Source organism: Nycticebus coucang, chromosome 2 (genome assembly GCF_027406575.1).
Source record: "Nycticebus coucang isolate mNycCou1 chromosome 2, mNycCou1.pri, whole genome shotgun sequence".
Lineage (NCBI taxonomy): Eukaryota > Metazoa > Chordata > Mammalia > Primates > Lorisidae > Nycticebus > Nycticebus coucang.
In genome coordinates this window covers 40,483,936-40,503,547 of record NC_069781.1, presented here as the reverse complement: position 1 = coordinate 40,503,547, position 19,612 = coordinate 40,483,936, and the positions used below count along the sequence as shown (strand labels likewise).

Sequence of the window (19,612 nt, the reverse complement as noted above, 5' to 3'; positions counted from 1 at the left end):
AGTGTATTCAGGCCACGGGGCACTGGACCCAAGGGGCCTAGAGAGGAGAAAACCACTTTCCCATTTCTCTACCACTTTGGAGTACGTTGCCTAACTTTTGAATCCAACAATTTTGTCGTATTAAGCCTGAACAAGTTTTCATCCCGTTTAAAGTTAATTGCTATTTCTTTTTTTGTGATCTGAGGGTTAATGTCTTTTGCCAAGTTTTCTACTTTTAATTTCTAGGAGCTTGTTATATCTTGGGGATGTGAGCTTGGGAATATGAGTTGCAAATATTTAGTCCTCAATTGTAATTTCTTCTTTTTATATTATGGTGTTCCCTTTTGGTTTTTCTTTTTTTTTCTGGATTTTTTGTGTGTTCTGATTTTTGCTGTTTATTACTAAGATGTTTCTCCTCAAGATGATCAACAAATTCATACGATCGCTATAAAGTATCTCATCAGTTATCTCTGGATGTTTCTGACAGCCCTAACCCTGAGGTATTCCCTTGTGCAAAGAAGAAAGTGACATTGAAAGAGGCCTTGATAGAGTTTCACTACTCCACAAGTGCGCTCCCATTGCTACTCCCAAGTGCTTCCCGCCTCCCCGGGAAGGCGAGCGTGGGCGGGGCCATCGCGGTTGCCTTGGAGACGATGCGCGTCTGGCTGCAGTTGCTACTGGACTGGTCCTGCTGACATCCTGCGCATGACGGAGTGCGGGCGGGCCGGGCGCAGGGTCTCCCAACAGTCCGCTGGGCTCTGGGATCGTCCAGGAGTCCTTGGGTGACCCGGGAAGGAGACGGAAGGAGCGTAGCCAGAATCCGGCTACTCCTTCGGGCCACTTCGCCCTCCCTGCATGTGTCCCCTGGAAGGTGGGGTAGGCTCCTAGACCCCGGTTCAGCTTCGAGTTGGGATTTCAATCCCAGCTGACCCTTCGGGCACCCTGACTTTTCCCAGAAGAATTTGGCAGAGTGAAGCACAAACAGTAATCCCTTATTGTTGGCGTCCCCAAAGTCCCTCTCGGATTTGCGCCCTGCGCTGCAGGGACAGCCAAACTCCCCTGAGAGTTTGGGGCTTCTCGGAGATTCGTTTTATCGACTTTCTGTGCTCCCTCCCTCTGTGTTTTGTTTAAAATTGTGACCCTGAGCCGGCGAGGGGAGCTCCCCCCTGTCCCCCGGTAGAGAGTTCTGTTTTGGGGGCCCTGTCTGGGTGGGGTGGAGTGCGGCCTTCCGGGCCAGTGGTCGCTGTGCCAGGACCTGCGCTTGGGGCGGGCGTTGATTTCCCGGCACTTGGGATTGGTTTGAGATCAGGGCGGGAATTGAGACCAAACTCCAGACGCGTCTCCCGGACAACGGCTTCGCGGCAGGGGCCTCCAGCCAGCCGCCAGGATGTCATCGGTGGGGAAGGTGACCCGGGTTCAGAATGGAAAAGTCTACCAGCAGATCTTCGAGGCGGAGGTAAGGCCCGCCCGTTTGCTCCTTTTCTCCGTCCCGCATCTCTGCTTCCCCCATCCCTCCAAATTCAGTCCCCCTCTTACAGGTCTGGGAATCTAATGAAATAAAGGCTTTGACGTTATTCTATTTTAAAAATAATTCTTATGGGTTCTTCAAATGTACAGGTACAGAATTAGAATGTCTATTTTTGAAAATTAGAAAACTTAAATTAAAAATTTTAAATTACTCCAAAATAGCCTGGATGAAGAATTGGGCGCCCTGTGTCTTTTTCCCACACATAAAAGTGTTTCTGATTTTCCTATTTAAAAAATTGTTTCTATTCTGTACTAATGATCTGAAACCTGCTTTTTCTCCTTAATGGCATCTCACATATCCTTTCCCATGCCCATGGGCATCCATACACTTCAGGATGCTTAGTGGCTGCCTGCTTGTTGATCTAGGGCTCCAGTAAAGCCTTCTTTAATTGTTGAAATTGTCCTAACTAAAGCATTGTACAGACAAAATGAGATTGTAAAAGAAACACACAAATAGGAACCCATCCTTTGAAGTTCTGTACTGCTTATTTGAAGAGATTTTCATCCCTAATTTGAGTCTTAAATAATGCTCTCTGTAGAACCTTGGGAAATTACAAAAGAAGTATAAAAAAAACAGACAATTAAATTTCTCACATGATCCTGCTCCCTCTAAGCAATAGGCCATTCTTAATGATTGGCGTGCTTCTTCTAGGTCATTTTCCTATGCTTCTAAAATTTTGAGATCATACTGTATAAGTTTGGTTATAATTTTTATTTTATTATTATTATTATTATTATTTGCAGTTTTTGGCCAGGGCTAGGTTTGAACCCACCACCTCCGCATATGGGGCTGTTGCCCTACTCCTTTGAGCCACAGGTGCTGCCCTATTTTATGTTTTAAATTGATATATTTAACTATATATCATAAGTTAAAGCATTTCCTCATGTCATAAAAATTTTATTCTTTGTAAGTATCATTTTTCATAAATGTCTAACATTCCATCTAAGGGACATACCATGTTGACTCAACCAATACTCTGCTATTGGTCCATTCCTTTCCCCCAAACTTTTTCCTTATATAAAAAAAAAGTCAAAGCTGAGTGCAGTGACACGTGCCTGTCATTCCAACTACTCAGGAGGCTGAGTGGGAGGATGCTTTGAGCCCAGGAGTTTGAGACCAGCCTGGGCAATATAGCAAGATCCCATCTCAAATAAATAAATAACTATAAAAATATAATTTTAAAAAGGTTAGTGTACATCTTGGTCTTCATTTAAATTTCTTCAAGAAAATGTCTTCCGGGAAGGGGCTTAATGACTGCGATAGAGGAGGAGACCCCTCCTGCAGGGGGTGTCCACAGGGGTTGAAGGGTTCTCTCCCGAAATGTCTTACTAGTGGTAGGCTCCCAGATGTCTAAGACAAGCAGAGTCAGCCTGAGGGCAATCAGCAACTAGCAGCTTTGGCCACCTCCTCACTCCCGGTCTTCCCTGGATTCAGGTGCAGCTGATCCAGTCCCTGGCGAACACCAGGCAGCGGGCTGCAGAGCATTCTGTGACCCTAAAGAGTGGCAAGACACCCATGATGAAGAAGACGGAGATTCCTAATGGAGAGATGATGACTCCTCGGCAGCGGAAGTGGGCGCACAGCCTCCCCAATGACTGGATCACAGAAAACCCTGTTCTTTACAGGCAAGTCTTGCCGGCCAGACCCCCCTGCTACACACACACACACACACACACACACACAATAGGGGTGCCTTAGAGTCTTAGGTCAAAAAAACCTCCCACAAGATGTGTGCCAGGTAGGAATGAAATCTCCCCTAAAATAAGGAGGTAATCATACATATCTACTTTGTAGGATGGCTTCTTTCTCTCTCCCCATCCCCTCCTCCAGTGAAATACTTATTGTTGCCTAAGGCCAGGCACTGGCTATGGCAGTGGTTCTCAACCTGTGGGTCGCGACCCCTTTGTAACAATGAAAATACATCCTGCATATCAGACATTTGCATTACAATTCATAACAGTAGCAAAATTACAGTTATGAGGTAGCAACAAAAATAATTTTATGGTTGGGGGTCACCACAACATGAAGAGCTATATTAAAGGGTCACACAGCATTAGGAGGCATTAAAATAAAATATTAAAATAGGAGCAACAAAAGGTGGGGGGGTCACCACAACATGAGGAACTGTATTAAAGGGTCGCGGCATTAGGAAGGTTGAGAACCACTGGGCTATGGGATTCCACCCATATGGACCCATCTTGAAAGGAAATGACTAATCATGTGCCCCCTGGTGATGGGAAGCCTCTGACTCAGAGGACAGGGGCTATGGACAGGAGTCAGGAAAGCACCTGGGAGGGGCCTCAGCTGAGACCAGAGTGTGAGGGAGGGCAAGGATAAGGGCAGGGCTCAGAGAAGGACAATCTTGGCCCATTCCTGGAAGCTAAAGGTCAGTAAGCCTGGAAAGAAGGCAGGAGATGGGACTGAGAGAGGCCTTGCAGGCCAGTCAGTATTTTGGACTTTACTACCATGAGCAGCTGATTTTGCATTTGGGGCAGCTCTGTGCAGAATTTGGGGGACTGTAAGCAGAGACAGGGAGGCCAAGGAGGAGGTTGCTGCAGTTGTCCTGGCATCCTTGCTGTAAGAGGGAAAGTAGGAGTGGACTTCAGGTGTCTTCTGGAGGCAGAACCCACAGGACCCAGTGATGGACTTGATGGGAGGAGAAGGCCCCCGAGGGCTCCGGGTCTCTGGCCAGAGTGCTGGGTGGACAGTGGGGGTACCATTCCCTGAGGTGGGAGCAGGTGGGGTGGGGCAGGGAGATCAGGAGTTCCTTGTGAACCTCCAAGTTCAGAAGCTAAACTTGAGATTTCTAAGCATGCTAATTCAGTTTGCTGAACTCAGACCCTCAGCTAGTGAAAAAAGGCAAAGAAAAGGATCTTCCTCCCAGGATTGTTGGAAGCATAAAGCAGAGCTGGACTTTCCTTGGGCTCTTCAAAGTCTGCACAAGCTGTAAACCCTTCACCTAACCTGAGACTCTGCAGTGGGAAGTCAGGCTTCCCCTATTTGCCTTTGTCGTCCCTTTTACCCTCTTTAGGTGGAGGGACAGACCCAGTGCTGGGTATAGGTCTCTGCCCTGACCTGACCTTTGAATTCTCTCAGGAAAACCACCCCAGAGCCTTCTCAGTACCCTTAACTACCTACATATGGGCAAATCCACTGGCCCACTCAAGCCCAGACTTGAGGTCAGCATTGTCCAGACTATATCCTCCTGCCTGATCCCTCAGGTGGGGATCCAGAGGCAGAGGCAGCTGGGCCCTGTCTAATTTCCAGCCCACCTCTTAGAAGATCAGTGTGGGAGCCCGATGTGCCCTCTCAGCTGACCTGTTCTCATCAGGCCGGAGGTCTCCCAGCATCTCCCTGTGCCTCCTAGGATCGCTCCTTCTCCAGGGTTCAGCCTAGAACTACCCAACATCCCAATATCCGATACAGCATCTGTCAGAAGCTCTTGGACCTATAGGACAGTGTTTTGGAAAGGCACTTCTCACAGGGTGGGAGGGTGGGGGGTGGTGCAGGTGCTATGCTGTGCTGGCTTCCTGGGACAGACAAGCCCGGCTCTGTCCTGGATGCAGAAAAGGGGACATCTCCCTGTGGCCTGTGGCAGGAGCAGGGATGTGTTTGTAACCTGCCAGGCCTTGCTGCCTCCGAATGGCTGGGGTCACTAACTTGGTATTCAGAGTCTCTTGGGTTAACTGTTTCCTACTCCTGAGAAGTATTTCCCTTCCTACCTCCCTCTTCTACCTACAGCCTGTGCTGCCTTCACTTTCCCTCAACCAGCCTAAGGCTGCTAGCTCACCTTCCTCAGTCCTCATCCTCTTCCTACCCAGCAGAACTCCCACCCCGCTGAGTCCTACACAAGCCATAAAAGCTGGACAAAATTGCTCATCCCATGGGAGAGAGACACTCCCAGGTGCAGCACCCCCAGTGCACCTGGACCCTCTGGGCAGCCTGGAGACTCGCGGCAGCTCTCCTGACCTGCCATACACCCCCAGCTCCTCTTCCCACTGCAGTCCCTGCCCTGTCCTCCCCTATTTACCAAGGAAGAGGGGTCATGGACAGGACTTCCTGCTCTCTGGCTACAGCAGTATCTCCCAGGGCTGGGGAACAGCCAGATGCCACCTTGGCTTCCTGGCATCATCCCGGTCCCTCCAGCCTTCTCCACCTCCCTCTTCAGGGAGCCCTTCCTCAAACTCCACCTCACGGCCCCTTCCTACCTCTGCCTCGTTGTGATGCATAAGCCTCTCCCTTCTGGAAAGGGGAGTCTGCCTCTGTCACTGTCCTCTTTCCATCACACCCTGTCTCTGCCTCCCCATCCTTTCCTTGACTGAGGTCAGGTGTCTTAGAAAAGTCTATGCTCTCCCTACTGCTTGTCAGTCCTTGGGAGTCCTGCTCCTCACCACCCCAGATGCCCTTGCTGAGGCCATCTGAGGGTTGTCAACCCTGCTCCATAGGGAATTCCTGGCCCCTGGACCTCCCCACACAGCACAGTCCCTGAAACTCCTGTTCCTCTTTCTCTGCTCCCCTTTATGGGTCGGTGCTCTCAAGCCTGCCCTGACCATTGGGGCCAGCCTCCTCTAGACACTCTGAGGGGCTAGCAGAGGACAGTCTGGGCCTAATCAATGAGCAGCAAGGCCAGAGTACCCAGTCTTCCTTAGGTCACATATCATAGGGTTCAGTTGCTTGAAATTCAGACAGCCAAGGCCAGTCTACCTGGGGCCCCTGGGTGGGTAGAGACCAGCCTAGGGTATGGGGTAGATGACCACAGTGTAAACAAAGCTCCCAAGTCCCCAGGCAAGCAGCCCAGAAGCCAGAGCTGACAGCAGTACTCATATTGTCCCGTGAGCTCCGACTGCCTACCCTGGGCCAGGGGCATTTATGACAAGGCCTAAAAGACCCACCTCTAGATGGTTGGCCTGGGCCCCGTCAGCCACAGCCCAGTCCCTGTAGTCCTCTTTCCTGCTGGGTGGGTCTGCAGAGAAGACTGAATGAGAAGTTGGCTGGAAACTGCTAGACACACAACGGCCTGAGGAATGGCAGCAGTCATGAGAACTGCGGATTTCTGTGGTCCTTGCCCTATAGATGGTGCCTTCATGAGTTTATATTCCAAAGCTAATGCTATAGCCGCTCCTCTGGCCCACCTGCTGAGAAAGTTTGTCCTGGGATCCCAGCTCTTACCTCCCTCGCCCAAACCCATGGACCTTGGAGTCACAAGGTTGTTCTTGGCATCTCTGCTCTCTTCATACAGTGGGCCCTCTAAGCCCCCACTCCTTCCTTCCTGGAAAATGGGGTTACCCCAACTGCCTAGCAGGATGGGCTGCTGAAGGAGCAAATGAGGTTTCATGTTGGGAGTGCAGCCCGGCCTGGCTTTTCAGGCTCCTCATGCCTTTCTGATCTGTTTTCCCATGGCCCATTCCCACCCTTGGTTTACCACCAGAGCCACAGCAGACTTCCTGAGGGTGGAGACCCAGCAACTTCTTATCTAGGGAGTCACAGCACCTGTGGGCAGGAGACGTGCAGGCAGCCTTTCTCGGGAGCCTGCATGCTGCTTTGAGGCTCCCAGGAATCGGGGCCCAGGCCATTGTAGCTGCCCACAGCCCCCCTGGAGACTCCCCTATTTGTCAGAGCTTCCCTGGATGGTGCCATATGAGGTGGGGTAGGGCTTTATTCTCCTCTGCTTGTGCCTCAGGGAAAAGGAAATAGCCCACAAAGAAAAAGCCCGAGAGAGCGAGAGCACCACTGCCGCCCGAGAAGTGCGTGGGCTCACGGACATTATGGGTGAGCCTCTGGCCAGCCTCTGACAGGGACAGCCCAGGGTGGGGGGTGTCTCCCGGCAGCCCCTCTGAGGAAGCCCATGAGGTTCCCACTGTGTTCCTCTGCTCAGCCACCTGGGCCACCTCCCCAGTCTCCTCCCAGGAGCTGCCTGCACAGTGAGTGTTGGCCAAGGACAAATAATTGGCTGAAGACAAGATACCACTCTCTTCCCTGCAGCTTCTTTATTTCTCAGTCCACATTTACCTCCTCCACACCACACTATACTAGTTTGATTTATCCCAATATGGAGGCCCCTTTTCTTTATGATAAAAAAGCAATACACGCTCACTGTAGAAAAGCAAAGGAAGGAGATACCAAGAAAGTAAAAACTCCTACCTCCACAATGGCACCCCTTGTTGCCCCATAGCCCACGTGGTGTCCAGCTTCCCGCCTGGGTCCAGGGGACAGCAGAGCAGGTGGGCCGGGTCCAGATCCCTCTTCAGCTACTGACTGATTTATTCTCTAACCCCCACGCTCTAGTCTCCTCACTTTTAAAAAACATAAATTACATACACATTTAACCGTATATCCAAGGTCTTATTCCGTATAGCACTCATGGACCACCATCATCTTTTTTTTATTTCCTTAAGCCCCTGCCATGCTGGCCTAGCTTTGGGGTCCACCTTCTGAACTCAAGCCCTAGCGTGCAGGGTCTCTCTGCCAGCACAGCCTGCTGAGAGCTCTCCCTGCTCCTGAGAGGTCTGAGGGTGGCCCATCATCTCTGCTGTTGTTCCACAGTTCCTGAGAAGATAAATACTGTCGCCCTCAAAGGGCAAGAAGACTACAAGAAAAGGAACTATGAGAGCGCACTGGCGAGCTTTGAGGAGGAGATTGTGCAGATTGGGATGGTGAGGTTCCTTTATTCCCCTCCTGTTCCCTTCCCACACCATTCTGACGGCTGCTTTGTTAAGGCACCCAGCCTCTCTCCCTTCTCCTCAACAAGGAGGTCTCAGTGGCTTGCTGAGATATAGACATAGATGGAATCGTAGCCGGTTTTGAGTGGCTCTCTCAGTGGTTGCTATGAGTATGGCTCCCTGTAACTCTTGGAAGAACCCTATAAATCAAGTGCCGTTATTACCCATTTGGCAGTGAGGCCCAGGGAGTCTCTCCTGACTTGGTACGTCAGGGGCCAAGTCAGAACTTCCCTCCAGGTCTGATGCCAAAGCCCAGCCTTTGAGTGTCCTGCCCAGTCCTGTTCGTGGGGTACCCAATGGTGTGGCCCCAGTGACAGCTTGATATTGCCAGGCCCTTATGCACTTGGCCACACTTAGTTCTCACTCCTCCCCAGAGATGTCATCTCTAAACACACTGATGCCCAGAATGTTTCTGAAATGAGACCAGCCTCTGCCCATCCAGGTTACTCTGAGCCCAGATTTCCATTCACTCCCTTACCTCCATGTCTTTTTTCACTCATGTTGCCCCACCCTGGATTCCTGGTTCTCTGTACGCAAAGAACCTTGTTTCTCAGTATGTCCCACCTGGACACCAGCTCTACTCTCAGCCATGAGCTCCATGAACCTGGAGTTTCCTCATCTGGAGTAAACTTGGCATTCTTTCCTTTGGCCACCTCTTTAATTAGTATTTGTTGAATACTACCCCCAGACTAGGCCTGATATCAGAACCTACATCACAGGCCGTGCTGAGAATCAAGTGAGTCAAGAGGAGGGCCCAACTTAGGGCAGAGTGCTCAGTGTGTGGCCTGGCTGCGGTTGTCCTCTGGTTGTGAGTTAATTAGTAAACCTCTACCCCTCAGGTCTAGGTAGTCATCTTCATTTCTGAGATGGTCCCATGCCTGGCACTTCCCCATTGCAGGGAGGGCTCTCTCCTCCCAGGTCTTTAATGCCATGACCATCACCCTTCTGGCCTGTTGTAGGAAATGGAACCTCTAATTTTGGAGACAGGGAGACTTTTTTTGAAAAAACTATCTGACTCTAATGAAGACATCAATAATCTCTTCAGAAAGGTGGAAGATGACACCAGCTTTGAGGACTACACTATGCAGGTAGGGGGCCCTTCGTGGCTGGACCTGCTCTCTCCAGTCACTGCTCCTTCCCTCCCTCCCACTAGCTCCCAGTCTGACCCAGACTTCCCTGCATAGACCCTGTCAGAGCTATGGGATAAGGTGGCCAAGACATTCCGGCTCCAGAAGCAGAAGATCAAGGGGCTGGATAAAGAGCTGCACTCCCTGGAGTTCTCCCGAGCCAACAAAGTGAGTTGGCTGCAGATGGGTTCCTTGGTGCTTTTCACCTGCAGGGTTTATTGGGCATCCTTCTGTTTTCTTGTTGGTTCTTTAGGAAATGAGTTGCTATCTATGGTACCTTGCCTTTTCTAGCTAAAAACCGTGTTGAAGAAGTATGCAAGAATCATAGAGAACACTTCCTACCTCATGCAGCCTGATGTGAACAGGCTGATAGATAAAGAAGCCATGGTGAGTAGTTTTCCCATTTGGGGATCAGCCCATAGAAGAAGGTGCAGGACCCCAGGGTACCCTAGCCTGGTGTCTCATCTGTAACATTTCCAAGTACTCAGGGGAGCCTCATAGGCTGGGAATCAGAGTCTTTGCTCTTGTGAGCATTTTCGATAGAAATCTCTCTCAAGTTCATTTCATATTTCCCTGCCATCTGAAACCAGGCACACCTGGCATAGTGCCAACATTTGAAGCACTGGAGCCCTGATGATTTCCTGAGCACCTACTGGGTGTTTCCTCAGCTACTATATGCAGTGCAATAGGTGTGATGTTTTGGAGTCGTCATCTTGGGGCCATCACAGTCTCAGGGCAGCTTCCATCCTCATGGGTGACCTTCTCTGACTGGTTTCCTGGTTTTTCTCATCTCTCCCCACCACGGTCAGTGCCTGTTGCTAAGCCATGCCTGACCCTTGGCTGTGTCTCCACTGCTTCCCCCTGTCCACACACCCAACCTCCCCCAGCTGCTTTCTTTGGTGTGGAAAATATAAAGTTCAAGGTTGTTTATGATGTCTTCTATGTCAGAGTAAAGTCTGACCTCTCTCCATTATAAGAAAGGATTCTCTTTTGCCTGCTGAGAGGTGCATTTTGCTTTTATGGGTGTCTTGGTCTGTGCAGAGAGCTGGGCGTATTGCAGAGTGGGCCTGCTGACAGCATGGCAGGCTCACAAGAGGACACTTCAGAATCACAGATGGGCCCAGCCCAGGTCTCTGCCTTGTGTCCTGGACAAAGCACAGACAGGGAGAGAGCACAGACCCTCAGCACTGCCCAGATGTGGAAGCTCCAAAATGATGCAGTCCCATTGCCAGGAGCTCCTTGGTCCATGAAATGAGGATGATACAGGTGCTCCTCAACTGATGATGGGGACACTTCCCAGCAAATCCATCTTAAGTAGAAAATATCATAGGGCAAAAGTGCATTTAATAACTCTATAAATCCACTGTAAAGTCAAAACGTCTTAAGTGGTACCATCATCAATTGAGGATGTCTGTAATACCTACCCGCCAAGACTGGTTGGGAGGATAATAAAAGGGGCTCAGCTCCCTTTTGCCATCAGAGATAGCTCCTAAATTGCAAACATTTCATCCATCGGGAGAGTTAGGGTTTCAGTGTCCCGGATGGGTTTCGATGTTTCACTTCCCTGTGCTTCTTTTACTCACTGTACCAACTAGCATCTGCTATTTGCTCTATCTGCCTTTAGCTCATTTAATTTGTTTTCTTTTCTTTTTTTTTACAGTAGTTTTTTTTTTTTTTTTTATTGTTGGGGATTCATTGAGGGTACAAGAAACCAGGTTACACTGATTGCATTTGTTAGGTAAAGACCCTCTTACAATCGTGTCTTGCCCCCAAAAAGGTGTGGCACACACCAAGACTCCACCCCCTGGCTCCTTCCTCCTCTCTGCTCTTCCTTTCCCCACCCCTCCCTCCTCCTTTCTTTCTCTGCTCTCCCCCCCTCCATGTCCTTGATTGTCCTCGTATCAAAATTGTAGCTCATTTAATTTCTTGGAATCCTTAGCATTATCCTCATACTATGCCTGTGGATCTGGAGATTGAGGAAATTCTTGCCAATGACCCCATCTTAGGAAGTGCAGCTACATTAAACCTCAGGCTCCACTGAAAAGCATTACTGGAATTTCTATCCACTGATCTTGACAGGGTTGTCACTCCTACCTCAGGTGCTGCTGCCCTCCTAGAAGGCTTTGGGAAATGCACGGAGGCCTGTGGAGAAATTTTTTTTTCTTTATTAAATCATAACTGTGTACATTAATACATTTATGGGGTATAATGTGCTGATTTAATATGCAATGTGGAATGCTTACATCTAACTGATTAACATAACCACCTCCTTGCTTAATTGTTTGTTGTAGTAAGACATTTATACTCTATTCTTTTTTTGTTGTTGTTGTTTGTTTGTTTTTTGCAGCTTTTGGCCAGGGCTGGGTTTGAACCTGCCATCTCCGGCATATGGGGCCGGCGCCCTACTCCTTTGAGCCACAGGCGCTGCCCTATACTCTATTCTTAATAGTTTTGAAATGTATCATTGCATTATGCACATTAGGAGAGGTCCCCCCAAATACCCTCCCTCCTCCTGGTGTCCACCCTCCTCTCTGCTCTCCCTCCTCTTCCCTCCTTCTTTCTGGACTATAGTTGTGTTTTACCATTCATATGAATATGTAGGTGATTATATACTGATTTCATAGTAGTATTGAGTACACTGGAAATTTCTGTCTGTGAGAATGGGAGAAGTGACTGTCATCTGAGGGTGGCTGGGATGCTAAAGAGCAGAACACAGCCACACAATGAAGGATTGTTCCTACTCCCATGCCAAGTGTGTTCCTGTGGGAACCCCTGGGAAGCCCAAAGAATGCTAGAGCTCTGGCCTCATTTGGTCTTTGGGTCCTGGTTCTTTCAACAGCTATATGTGACTGTTCCTGATGGCATGAGCACTATGCTTTGGAGGAAGATTACTAAAAAGAGTAAACTGAGTGCTAAACTCCTTTTACCCTCTAACAATGCATCCTCTGTAGCCTCAGAGATGGGTTGAAGCTTATGTGGTCAGAGTCCATGGTTAAGCCTCCAGGGAAGGACCCTTTTCACTGTTCATGGCTACTCCTGCTAGGCAGCTTCCTTGAGTGCGTACTGACTCCCTGGTCCTCCTCAGTCTCTGCCACCACCACTTAGCCCTCAGTCTGCCTGTCCTCTGGCCCTGTCCAGCCTCCCACCAGCCCTCTGTATCTGGGGATTGCTCTGACTCAAGAGCTCCCACCCCATCTACAGCCGTTCCTGCCTGTGACCACAGGTCATGAACCATGCCCTGCTGGGCAACCGGAGGGCCTTAGCCCAACTGTTCGTTAACCTGATGGAGGCCACCCTGCAGGAGGAGCTGGACAGTCGCCGCCGCTGGCAGGGTCTGGTGAACGTCTGGAAGAATTTCAAGAAGGAGACCTTGCTGCAAAGTTTCAGGTCTGTGGTGAACTATGCTTCCCACAGCCCTTCCCCCACCCCCTGGGAGGCTAGAGGAGGCAGTTTCCCTTCTTCTGGCAGTTTTGTAAATTTTCTCCCAGGCTCTTTTAGACCCCATGCAGTATATACAGTTTTATATCTATACTCTTCATGACCATTATTTTGTAAGCATTCTCTGAGCCCAGCACATATAGTTAGGAGACAGTCGTCTGATTATCTGTATAATGTCCACGCTTTATTATTACTTATAACTCTGTGGATACTGGATCCAGGAGAATGGACGGATAGACATCTTGCAGACATATACTTCCCACCCTTCAGGAGCATCTTTCCCCACTGTGGGAGGGGAGGGGGAGCCCATCTCCACACTTCCTCCACCAAGTGGCACTTTTGCTGGGGATGAAGGAAACATGTCCTGAGGCCTGGCTCCACCTTGCCCTTCCATATGACCTTAGTCAAGCCCTTGAATATTCAGAGCTTGTCTCTTCCTGTGCAAATCAGACACCATAATGGACCTGCGACAGGGTTTTCAGTGATCCAGTGAGATACTGTAGGGAAAGTGCCTGTCTGGGCCTGGGTCTGAGAAGTCATTAAGTCCAAATTGTCCACAGTGATGGCGATAGCTGACATTGACTACGCATTTCTCGAAGCAGCAGGCACGGTGCTAAAGGCTATGCTTGCATTATCCTACCGAGTCCCACGCATGAGGAAGTACTATCATTAGCTCCATTTTGCAGAAAAGGAAACTGAGGCTAAGACTGTGGGGGGGAGTGGTAGGCAGATGGCAGTCAGGACCCCCACTGGATCTGAGGCTGCTGGTCCTCTGCTGTTAGTCCCAGAGCTTTACTAGTAGCACCTCTGTTATCCCCCCACCCTCCTTTCTTCCCATCTTTCTCCAGGGTCCTGGAGTGCAGGCAGAGCCCGGGGAAGAAGGGGCTGGGGGCAGTGTAAGGGAAGGGGTGCTGGAGCTCTGACTGTTCTCACCCTGGGCCTCCTCCTTCTCTCACTCCAACTCTGCCCATCCTCTCCTTTCCATGGTGCCAACGCGTCTGGCTGCCCAGAGACTTCATGGCCAGTGAGAATATCCAGTCTCCTCCAGCTGTGAAGAAGGAAATGGATGCCATGCTGAAGACCCAGAGCAACATGCAGCAGAAGAGGCTGGAGCATCTCTGCACTATTTGGTATGGGCAGGAGCAGCCCTCAGTGCCCCCTCCAAACCAGGCCATCTCCCAGCTCTCTGATCCTGGGCTGGCCACCTGGACTGACATTCTGGGGGTATTCCAGTCCCAGTATCAAGAAAGAACATGACTTGTTTGCTCTAAAAAGAAGTTTAGCGTGACTGTGCCAAACCACTTGAAAGAAGCAATAGACAGGGCTGAGGGAGGAGGAGGCCAGAGCACACAGGACCTGTGCCAGGTGAAGGGGGTTAGACCTTCTAGAGGACTGAGGGGAACAAGGTGGCTCCATGAGCTTTGCAGTTTGGAAGGTCAAAAGGGTCTGGAGTCTGGGGTCATTGAGGAGGCTGCAGATGCTCCCCTCAGATGTGGTTCCATCTGACTCAGATCCCCTAATAAGGGGGGTGCCCACTGAATGTTCTAGACCAGCGGTTCTCAACTTGTGGGTCACAGGTTGTGGGAATTGTATTAAAGGGTTGCGTCATTAGGAAGGTTGAGAACCACTGTTCTAGGCTCTGGAAGCCCACTGCCTAGGATGGAGCCTGCTGGGTACTGCAAAGCAGAGATACCGTGTGTGCAGGAAATGCTCCTCCTGCTCCCCACACCTCACTCGTTCCTCCCACCTGGTTACCCAGGGACACGGGTTGTGGGAACTGTATTAAAGGGTTGCGTCATTAGGAAGGTTGAGAACCACTGTTCTAGGCTCTGGAAGCCCACTGCCTAGGATGAAGCCTGCTGGGTACTGCAAAGCAGTGATACCGTGTGTGCAGGAAATGCTCCTCCTGCTCCCCACACCTCACTCGTTCCTCCCACCTGGTTACCCAGGGACACAGGTCTTCTCATCTGCTGACCCAGATCCTAAGTGCTCCTAGGATTTCAGTGATTATTAGGATCCCACGTGGCTGAGCCAAAAGGTCTTTTCCTGGACATGTGCTTCCTGCCCCATGGACAGTTACATTGTGATCCAGGTGTAAAGGACAGAGGAGGAGCTTGTAGGATTTTCTGTAACTTAACTCGTTTCTAACTCTGAGCCCTGTTCTTTAAACTGGTCAAAACTCAAATATTCCTTGGGGTCTCAACCCCTAAGACAGGTGGACACAGGAAACTCAAGGGGGCTGTCCTGAGCCCGGGTCTTCATGCCCTGGCAGCACTTCCCTCCAGGGCCCTACATCTTGCAGTTCCTCCCATGGTGCCACCAGGAAGCAGAGTCCAGGCCGCCACTGCCAGACACCTGCCTGTCCTGCTGTGTTCCTACTTGCCCACAGCCCCTTTCTACTGGAATGGGAAACATCTGGTCCCCGTGGCTCTCAGCCCACTCCCACAAATCCTTCTCATCTATGCACTAGGCTCTCCTAGAAATTAGGCTTTTAAAACAAAGCCAGAAAGATGTCTAGGCTGCCTCTCACAGGCTGTAACTTTGGGCTGATGGGCTCCCTGTCTGAATAGAGGGGAGAGACCAGATCCGAATGCTTCTGGGCACAGCTGGGAGACACCATGCAATGGCAGTGTCTGCAGGTGGAGTTGGGTGGGCCCGTTTGACTTTGCTGGGGGAAGGTGGGAGAAAATCTGCCGCTCCTTCACAGGAGCAGCTCCTTCACAATGGAACAGTGTATACAGTGAAGTCAGGACACGATTCTAGCATTCAGAAGCATGTACTGTAAACACAAGGTTTGAGTGCACAGGCGTCAAGGTAAAGGCGCAAAGCCCTAATCATAGATCAGGTGGACCTCAGCAGGGAAGGCTGGGGTCCTGGTCAGAACCTGATAGTGCCCTGAAAGCCCACTGTGTAGAGGACCCCTGTTCTTCTCTGACCTACCAGCTAACTGCTTCACAGGGCAACATGGGGAGTCCCATACCCCTCCCCAGCCCACAGCTCCAAGCCCTTCCTCTAGAAATCCCAAAGCTCCAGAAACCTCATGGGGATCCTCCCTGCTGCTCATACACGGGCCCTGCCAAGAGCATGTGGTAGTGATAACATAAGGGGTGTCTAGCAAGGATTCCCTAGGGCTTTGGAGAATCACAATGGATTTTCTTGGCCCTCATAAGCACACTATGTACATACAATTTTAAAATAATTTTTCAAAAAAAAGGTTTGTATTTTGGAGTCATGTTAGATTTACAAAGTTACAAAGAGAGCACACAGAATTCCTAGCCCTATCTCCTCGGCCAGTTTATCCTGATGTTCCATCTTACATCAACACTGGATGGTCCTAAGATATCAATTTTGATGCATTCCTGTTAACTAAACACCTGACTTCACCTGGATCCCACAGTTATCCTGCTTGTGTCCCTTTTCTGTCCCAGACCACACTGCGTTGAGTGTCATGCTTGGAGTTGAGGCTACGTTGTACATACCCTTGTCCCTACCCTTTGCTCTTTGCTGTCCCATCATAAGTAGGATTAACAGAATCCCAGTTTGCCCAAGACCATCCTGGGTTACAAATCTTGTCCTGGCATCATCATGAGTAGTGACTCCTTTCACTGTCAAAATGTCGTGGTTTGAACAAGAAATCCTCTAAGTTCCATCTAGCCATATAAATCTTTCCATCCTGTTCAACATCAACCAAAAGTTAGTGTCTTAAAACAACCGTGATTTCTCGTTTTTCACAGTTCTGTGAGTCAGCTGGGTGGCTCTCCTGGTCTGCACTTGTTTGGCCAGGGCTGGGTGGTCTAGATGGCCTCACTCCCATGTATAGAGCCTCTGCTGGGTCAGCTGGGGACTCCCTCCATGTGCTTTCTTAGCCTCCAAGAGGCCAACCTGGGCTTCTACCCATGGCGAGTGGGAGAAGAGGTCCCCGCAGTGAGACAGGGCAAGCCCACACACGGCCCTTCCCAAGCCTTTCCTGGTTTCATTTGCTGATATCCCATTGGCCAAAGCCAATCCCATGGCTTTGCCCAGACTCCAGGGGTGGAGAAAAAGATTCCACCTCTTGATGGGAGGAACTAACAAAACTGACCATTTTTCAATCTGCCACACTACTTTTAATGACTTCAGAAGAGGATTCACTGTACTTTATTAGATGGCTTCCTATTGTTGGATAAGATTTTTCCTCATTATTGTGTGTTTACAAGCAGCACTGTTAAGGCAGACACTCTGTATGCATGTTACATTGTTTTCTCAGAATAGTTTCTTAGAACTAGGCTTCCTTGGTCAGGTGATTTGAACAGTTTATTTTTTTCCCACTAAGAAACATCAGGGTTTTTTTCTACATAACAAAAGACCTTTTTGAGAGGTATGTTTTGGCACCAGCAAATCCCCAGGCCCCTTTGTTTCTTCGGTATTTAAATGGCTTATTTTTCTGGAGCTACGTTGAAGATGCTGTCCATTTTGACAGGTGAGAGTTTTGTTCGTGTGTGGCTTACTCATCATCCTTCCTTCCCCAGTGACCTCCTGCCCCCCAATTACAGCAAGACTCAGTTGACTGAGTGGCATTTATCTCTCAAGGCCCTGAACAAGCAGCTTGGTAAGTGATGTTTGTGGGACCCCAGTCAGGGCTCCCCAGAATTCTGTTCAATAGTAGCTTTGTCGTGGCTTAGCCAGGCAGTTAGTCATCTATCTGAAAAGAGATGGGCGGTACCTCCATCCTGGGGAGGAGGAAAGGGGGTATGGGCGAAGAGTGAGGTCTGAGAACTTGGAAGCTCCTTCCTGCCTTCCTAGGGCTACCCCATCACTATCCAGCCTGAAGCCAGGCCAGCCATACACTCCGAACCCTGAACCTTGACCCATGGCCAAACATGGAGAAAAAGAGAGGGCTCTGAGGATAGCTTAGGGGCCATGTCCCAAGGGTGTGAGGGGAAGCACATGGTCTCCCTGTTTGACACCCAGTTCTGCTCCACCCTGACTATGTGACCTTAGGGAAGTCAAGGCCAGTTATGGCTTCAATTTTCTCGTCCATAAAATAGAGATGTCAAGAGAAGTAATAACAGTCCTTACTTGTGGCATTGATTTCCAGTGGTAGTTCAGGGCTCAATTATAAATGGTAATGTTTAAAAATGCTCTATAACAAAGGTCATCAGACTACAACCCACGAACCGGCTATTTTGTAAATAGTTTTTATTGGAGTACCAGCCACCTTAATTGTTTATATATTGCCTCTGATTGCTTTGCTCTAAATGGCAGAAGTGAGTATGATGGTCTTCAACTCGTGATTTTTTGATTTTACAATGATGTGAAAATGACATGTCTTCAGTAGAAACTGAAGTTCAGATTTTAAATTTTGATCTTTTTCTGGGCTGGAGTTGCACAGTATGATACTCTCATCCAATGCTGTTGGCCAGATGACTTTGCCCAACACTGAGGCTAATGTAAGTGTTCTGAGCACATTTAACATAGGCTAGCTGAGCTATGATGTTTGGTAGGTTAGGTATACTACATAGTTTTTTGATTGATGATATTTTCAACGTACGATGACTTTATCATGATGTAACCCCATCATAAGCCAAGCAGCATCTGTAGTTACAAAAGAGACCAGATGGCTCTACAGCTAAAATTATTTACTGTCTAGCCCTTCATAGAAAAAGTTTACTGAGTCTTGCTCTAGAAGATATATAACAATTGTCCATTCATTTGAGGCTCACAGTAGCCCAGTAAGATCAATAGTATTATTGTCTTCTTGTACTAGAGGACTCAGAAGCACAGAGAGGTGAAGAATTCTGCCCAAGGTCACACAGCCAGTGAAGTATCACAGCTGGACTTGGCTAGGTACTTTGGTTAGTAGCACCTGCCATTGCTCCTAGGGCTCTCAGGTTTATGGTACTAAGGGTATTTCTGTACAAGTCTCAAGATGCTAAATAATTGCTGCCATGCATCCAGTGCCTCCTAGGGACAGGCTTTGTGCTGGGCGCTGGCAACTAGCAGGTGGCTGTGCCCTGGGCCACTTCCAGTCCAGAGTAGAAGTCAGACAAAAGGGAACATGACAGCAAGGAATGAACAGGTCACAAGCTACATGAGCCCACAGTCAGACACAACTGGTTAGGGGTCGTCGAAGATCTTGCCATGTAAGCAATAGTACATTTGAGACCTGCAAGGCAAGTAAGAGTTGGCCAGGGGTACTGTATTCAGAAGGATACAGCAGGTGGCTGGCCCAGAAACAAGACAGAGCTGGGCCCTTCACAGAAAGGAGAAGGTGGCAGGAGAGTCTGGAAGACACAAAGGGGCTGGCCATGTCTGCTATGTGGGGAACCCGAGCATTATCCTGAGGCAGCGAGAACTCAGGAGAAGGTCCTGAGCTTCTCCTGATGACGTCAGAGAAAGCCTGGGGTTCTTTCAGAGCAGTACGGGGGTGGAAGGAAGCAGGGCAGCTGGGAGAGGAAGCATGGGGCTGCCTAGGCCAGGAAGTGGCCCTGGGGACAAGAAAAAGCAGCTGCAGAGCTTGTTCTCGCCAGTTCCTGCGCAAAGCAGCCCTCGTAGGTGTCCTAAATCTCCAACCTAGTGCCATCTACACTGCCCTTGCACCAGCCCTTGTCAAAGAACCACCACTACAAAACGCCTCTGAGGCCCTTCAGTTTCTGGAAAATGGCAGGAGCACTAACCGGAGTCACGCGGAGTTTATTATAAACTGGGAAACACAGGAGAAGCGGAGAGAAACATAGAGAAAAAGCTCTGTAAAGAACCACAGACAGATCTGTAAGCACTCATTAGTTTGCAGCGTCGTGGCCGGTGTGTGACTTGGTGTAGTTTCCCCCAAAGGAATTCCA

The 19,612-nt window shown here is 49.5% G+C and overlaps 2 protein-coding genes across 5 annotated transcripts in view; both read left to right on the top strand.

Moving 5' to 3' along the window:
- The window catches only part of LOC128569785 (stimulated by retinoic acid gene 6 protein-like), a 45,879-nt gene extending 45,394 nt beyond the window's left edge, over nucleotides 1-485 (top strand). Inside the window, exon 19 of the transcript XR_008375459.1 lies at nucleotides 467-485. The gene's annotated coding sequence lies outside the window, so the exon portion shown is untranslated. The remainder of the gene's footprint in view (nucleotides 1-466) is intronic.
- A 500-nt stretch (nucleotides 486-985) lies between these two features.
- CCDC180 (coiled-coil domain containing 180) overlaps nucleotides 986-19,612 on the top strand; it is a 62,884-nt gene continuing 44,257 nt past the window's right edge. For 3 of the 4 annotated variants that reach the window (XR_008375455.1, XM_053568236.1, XM_053568261.1), the window contains exons 1-10: nucleotides 986-1,435; nucleotides 2,942-3,132; nucleotides 7,188-7,276; nucleotides 8,051-8,160; nucleotides 9,186-9,314; nucleotides 9,411-9,521; nucleotides 9,645-9,740; nucleotides 12,577-12,740; nucleotides 13,802-13,921; nucleotides 17,300-17,379. Coding sequence is in view for 3 of the 4 variants with exons in the window: in XM_053568236.1 (XP_053424211.1) it covers nucleotides 1,367-1,435; nucleotides 2,942-3,132; nucleotides 7,188-7,276; nucleotides 8,051-8,160; nucleotides 9,186-9,314; nucleotides 9,411-9,521; nucleotides 9,645-9,740; nucleotides 12,577-12,740; nucleotides 13,802-13,921; nucleotides 17,300-17,379 (1,159 nt within the window). In the remaining variant the exon portion in view is untranslated. The remainder of the gene's footprint in view (nucleotides 1,436-2,941; nucleotides 3,133-7,187; nucleotides 7,277-8,050; nucleotides 8,161-9,185; nucleotides 9,315-9,410; nucleotides 9,522-9,644; nucleotides 9,741-12,576; nucleotides 12,741-13,801; nucleotides 13,922-17,299; nucleotides 17,380-19,612) is intronic. The other variant, XM_053568246.1, reaches the window with a different exon arrangement.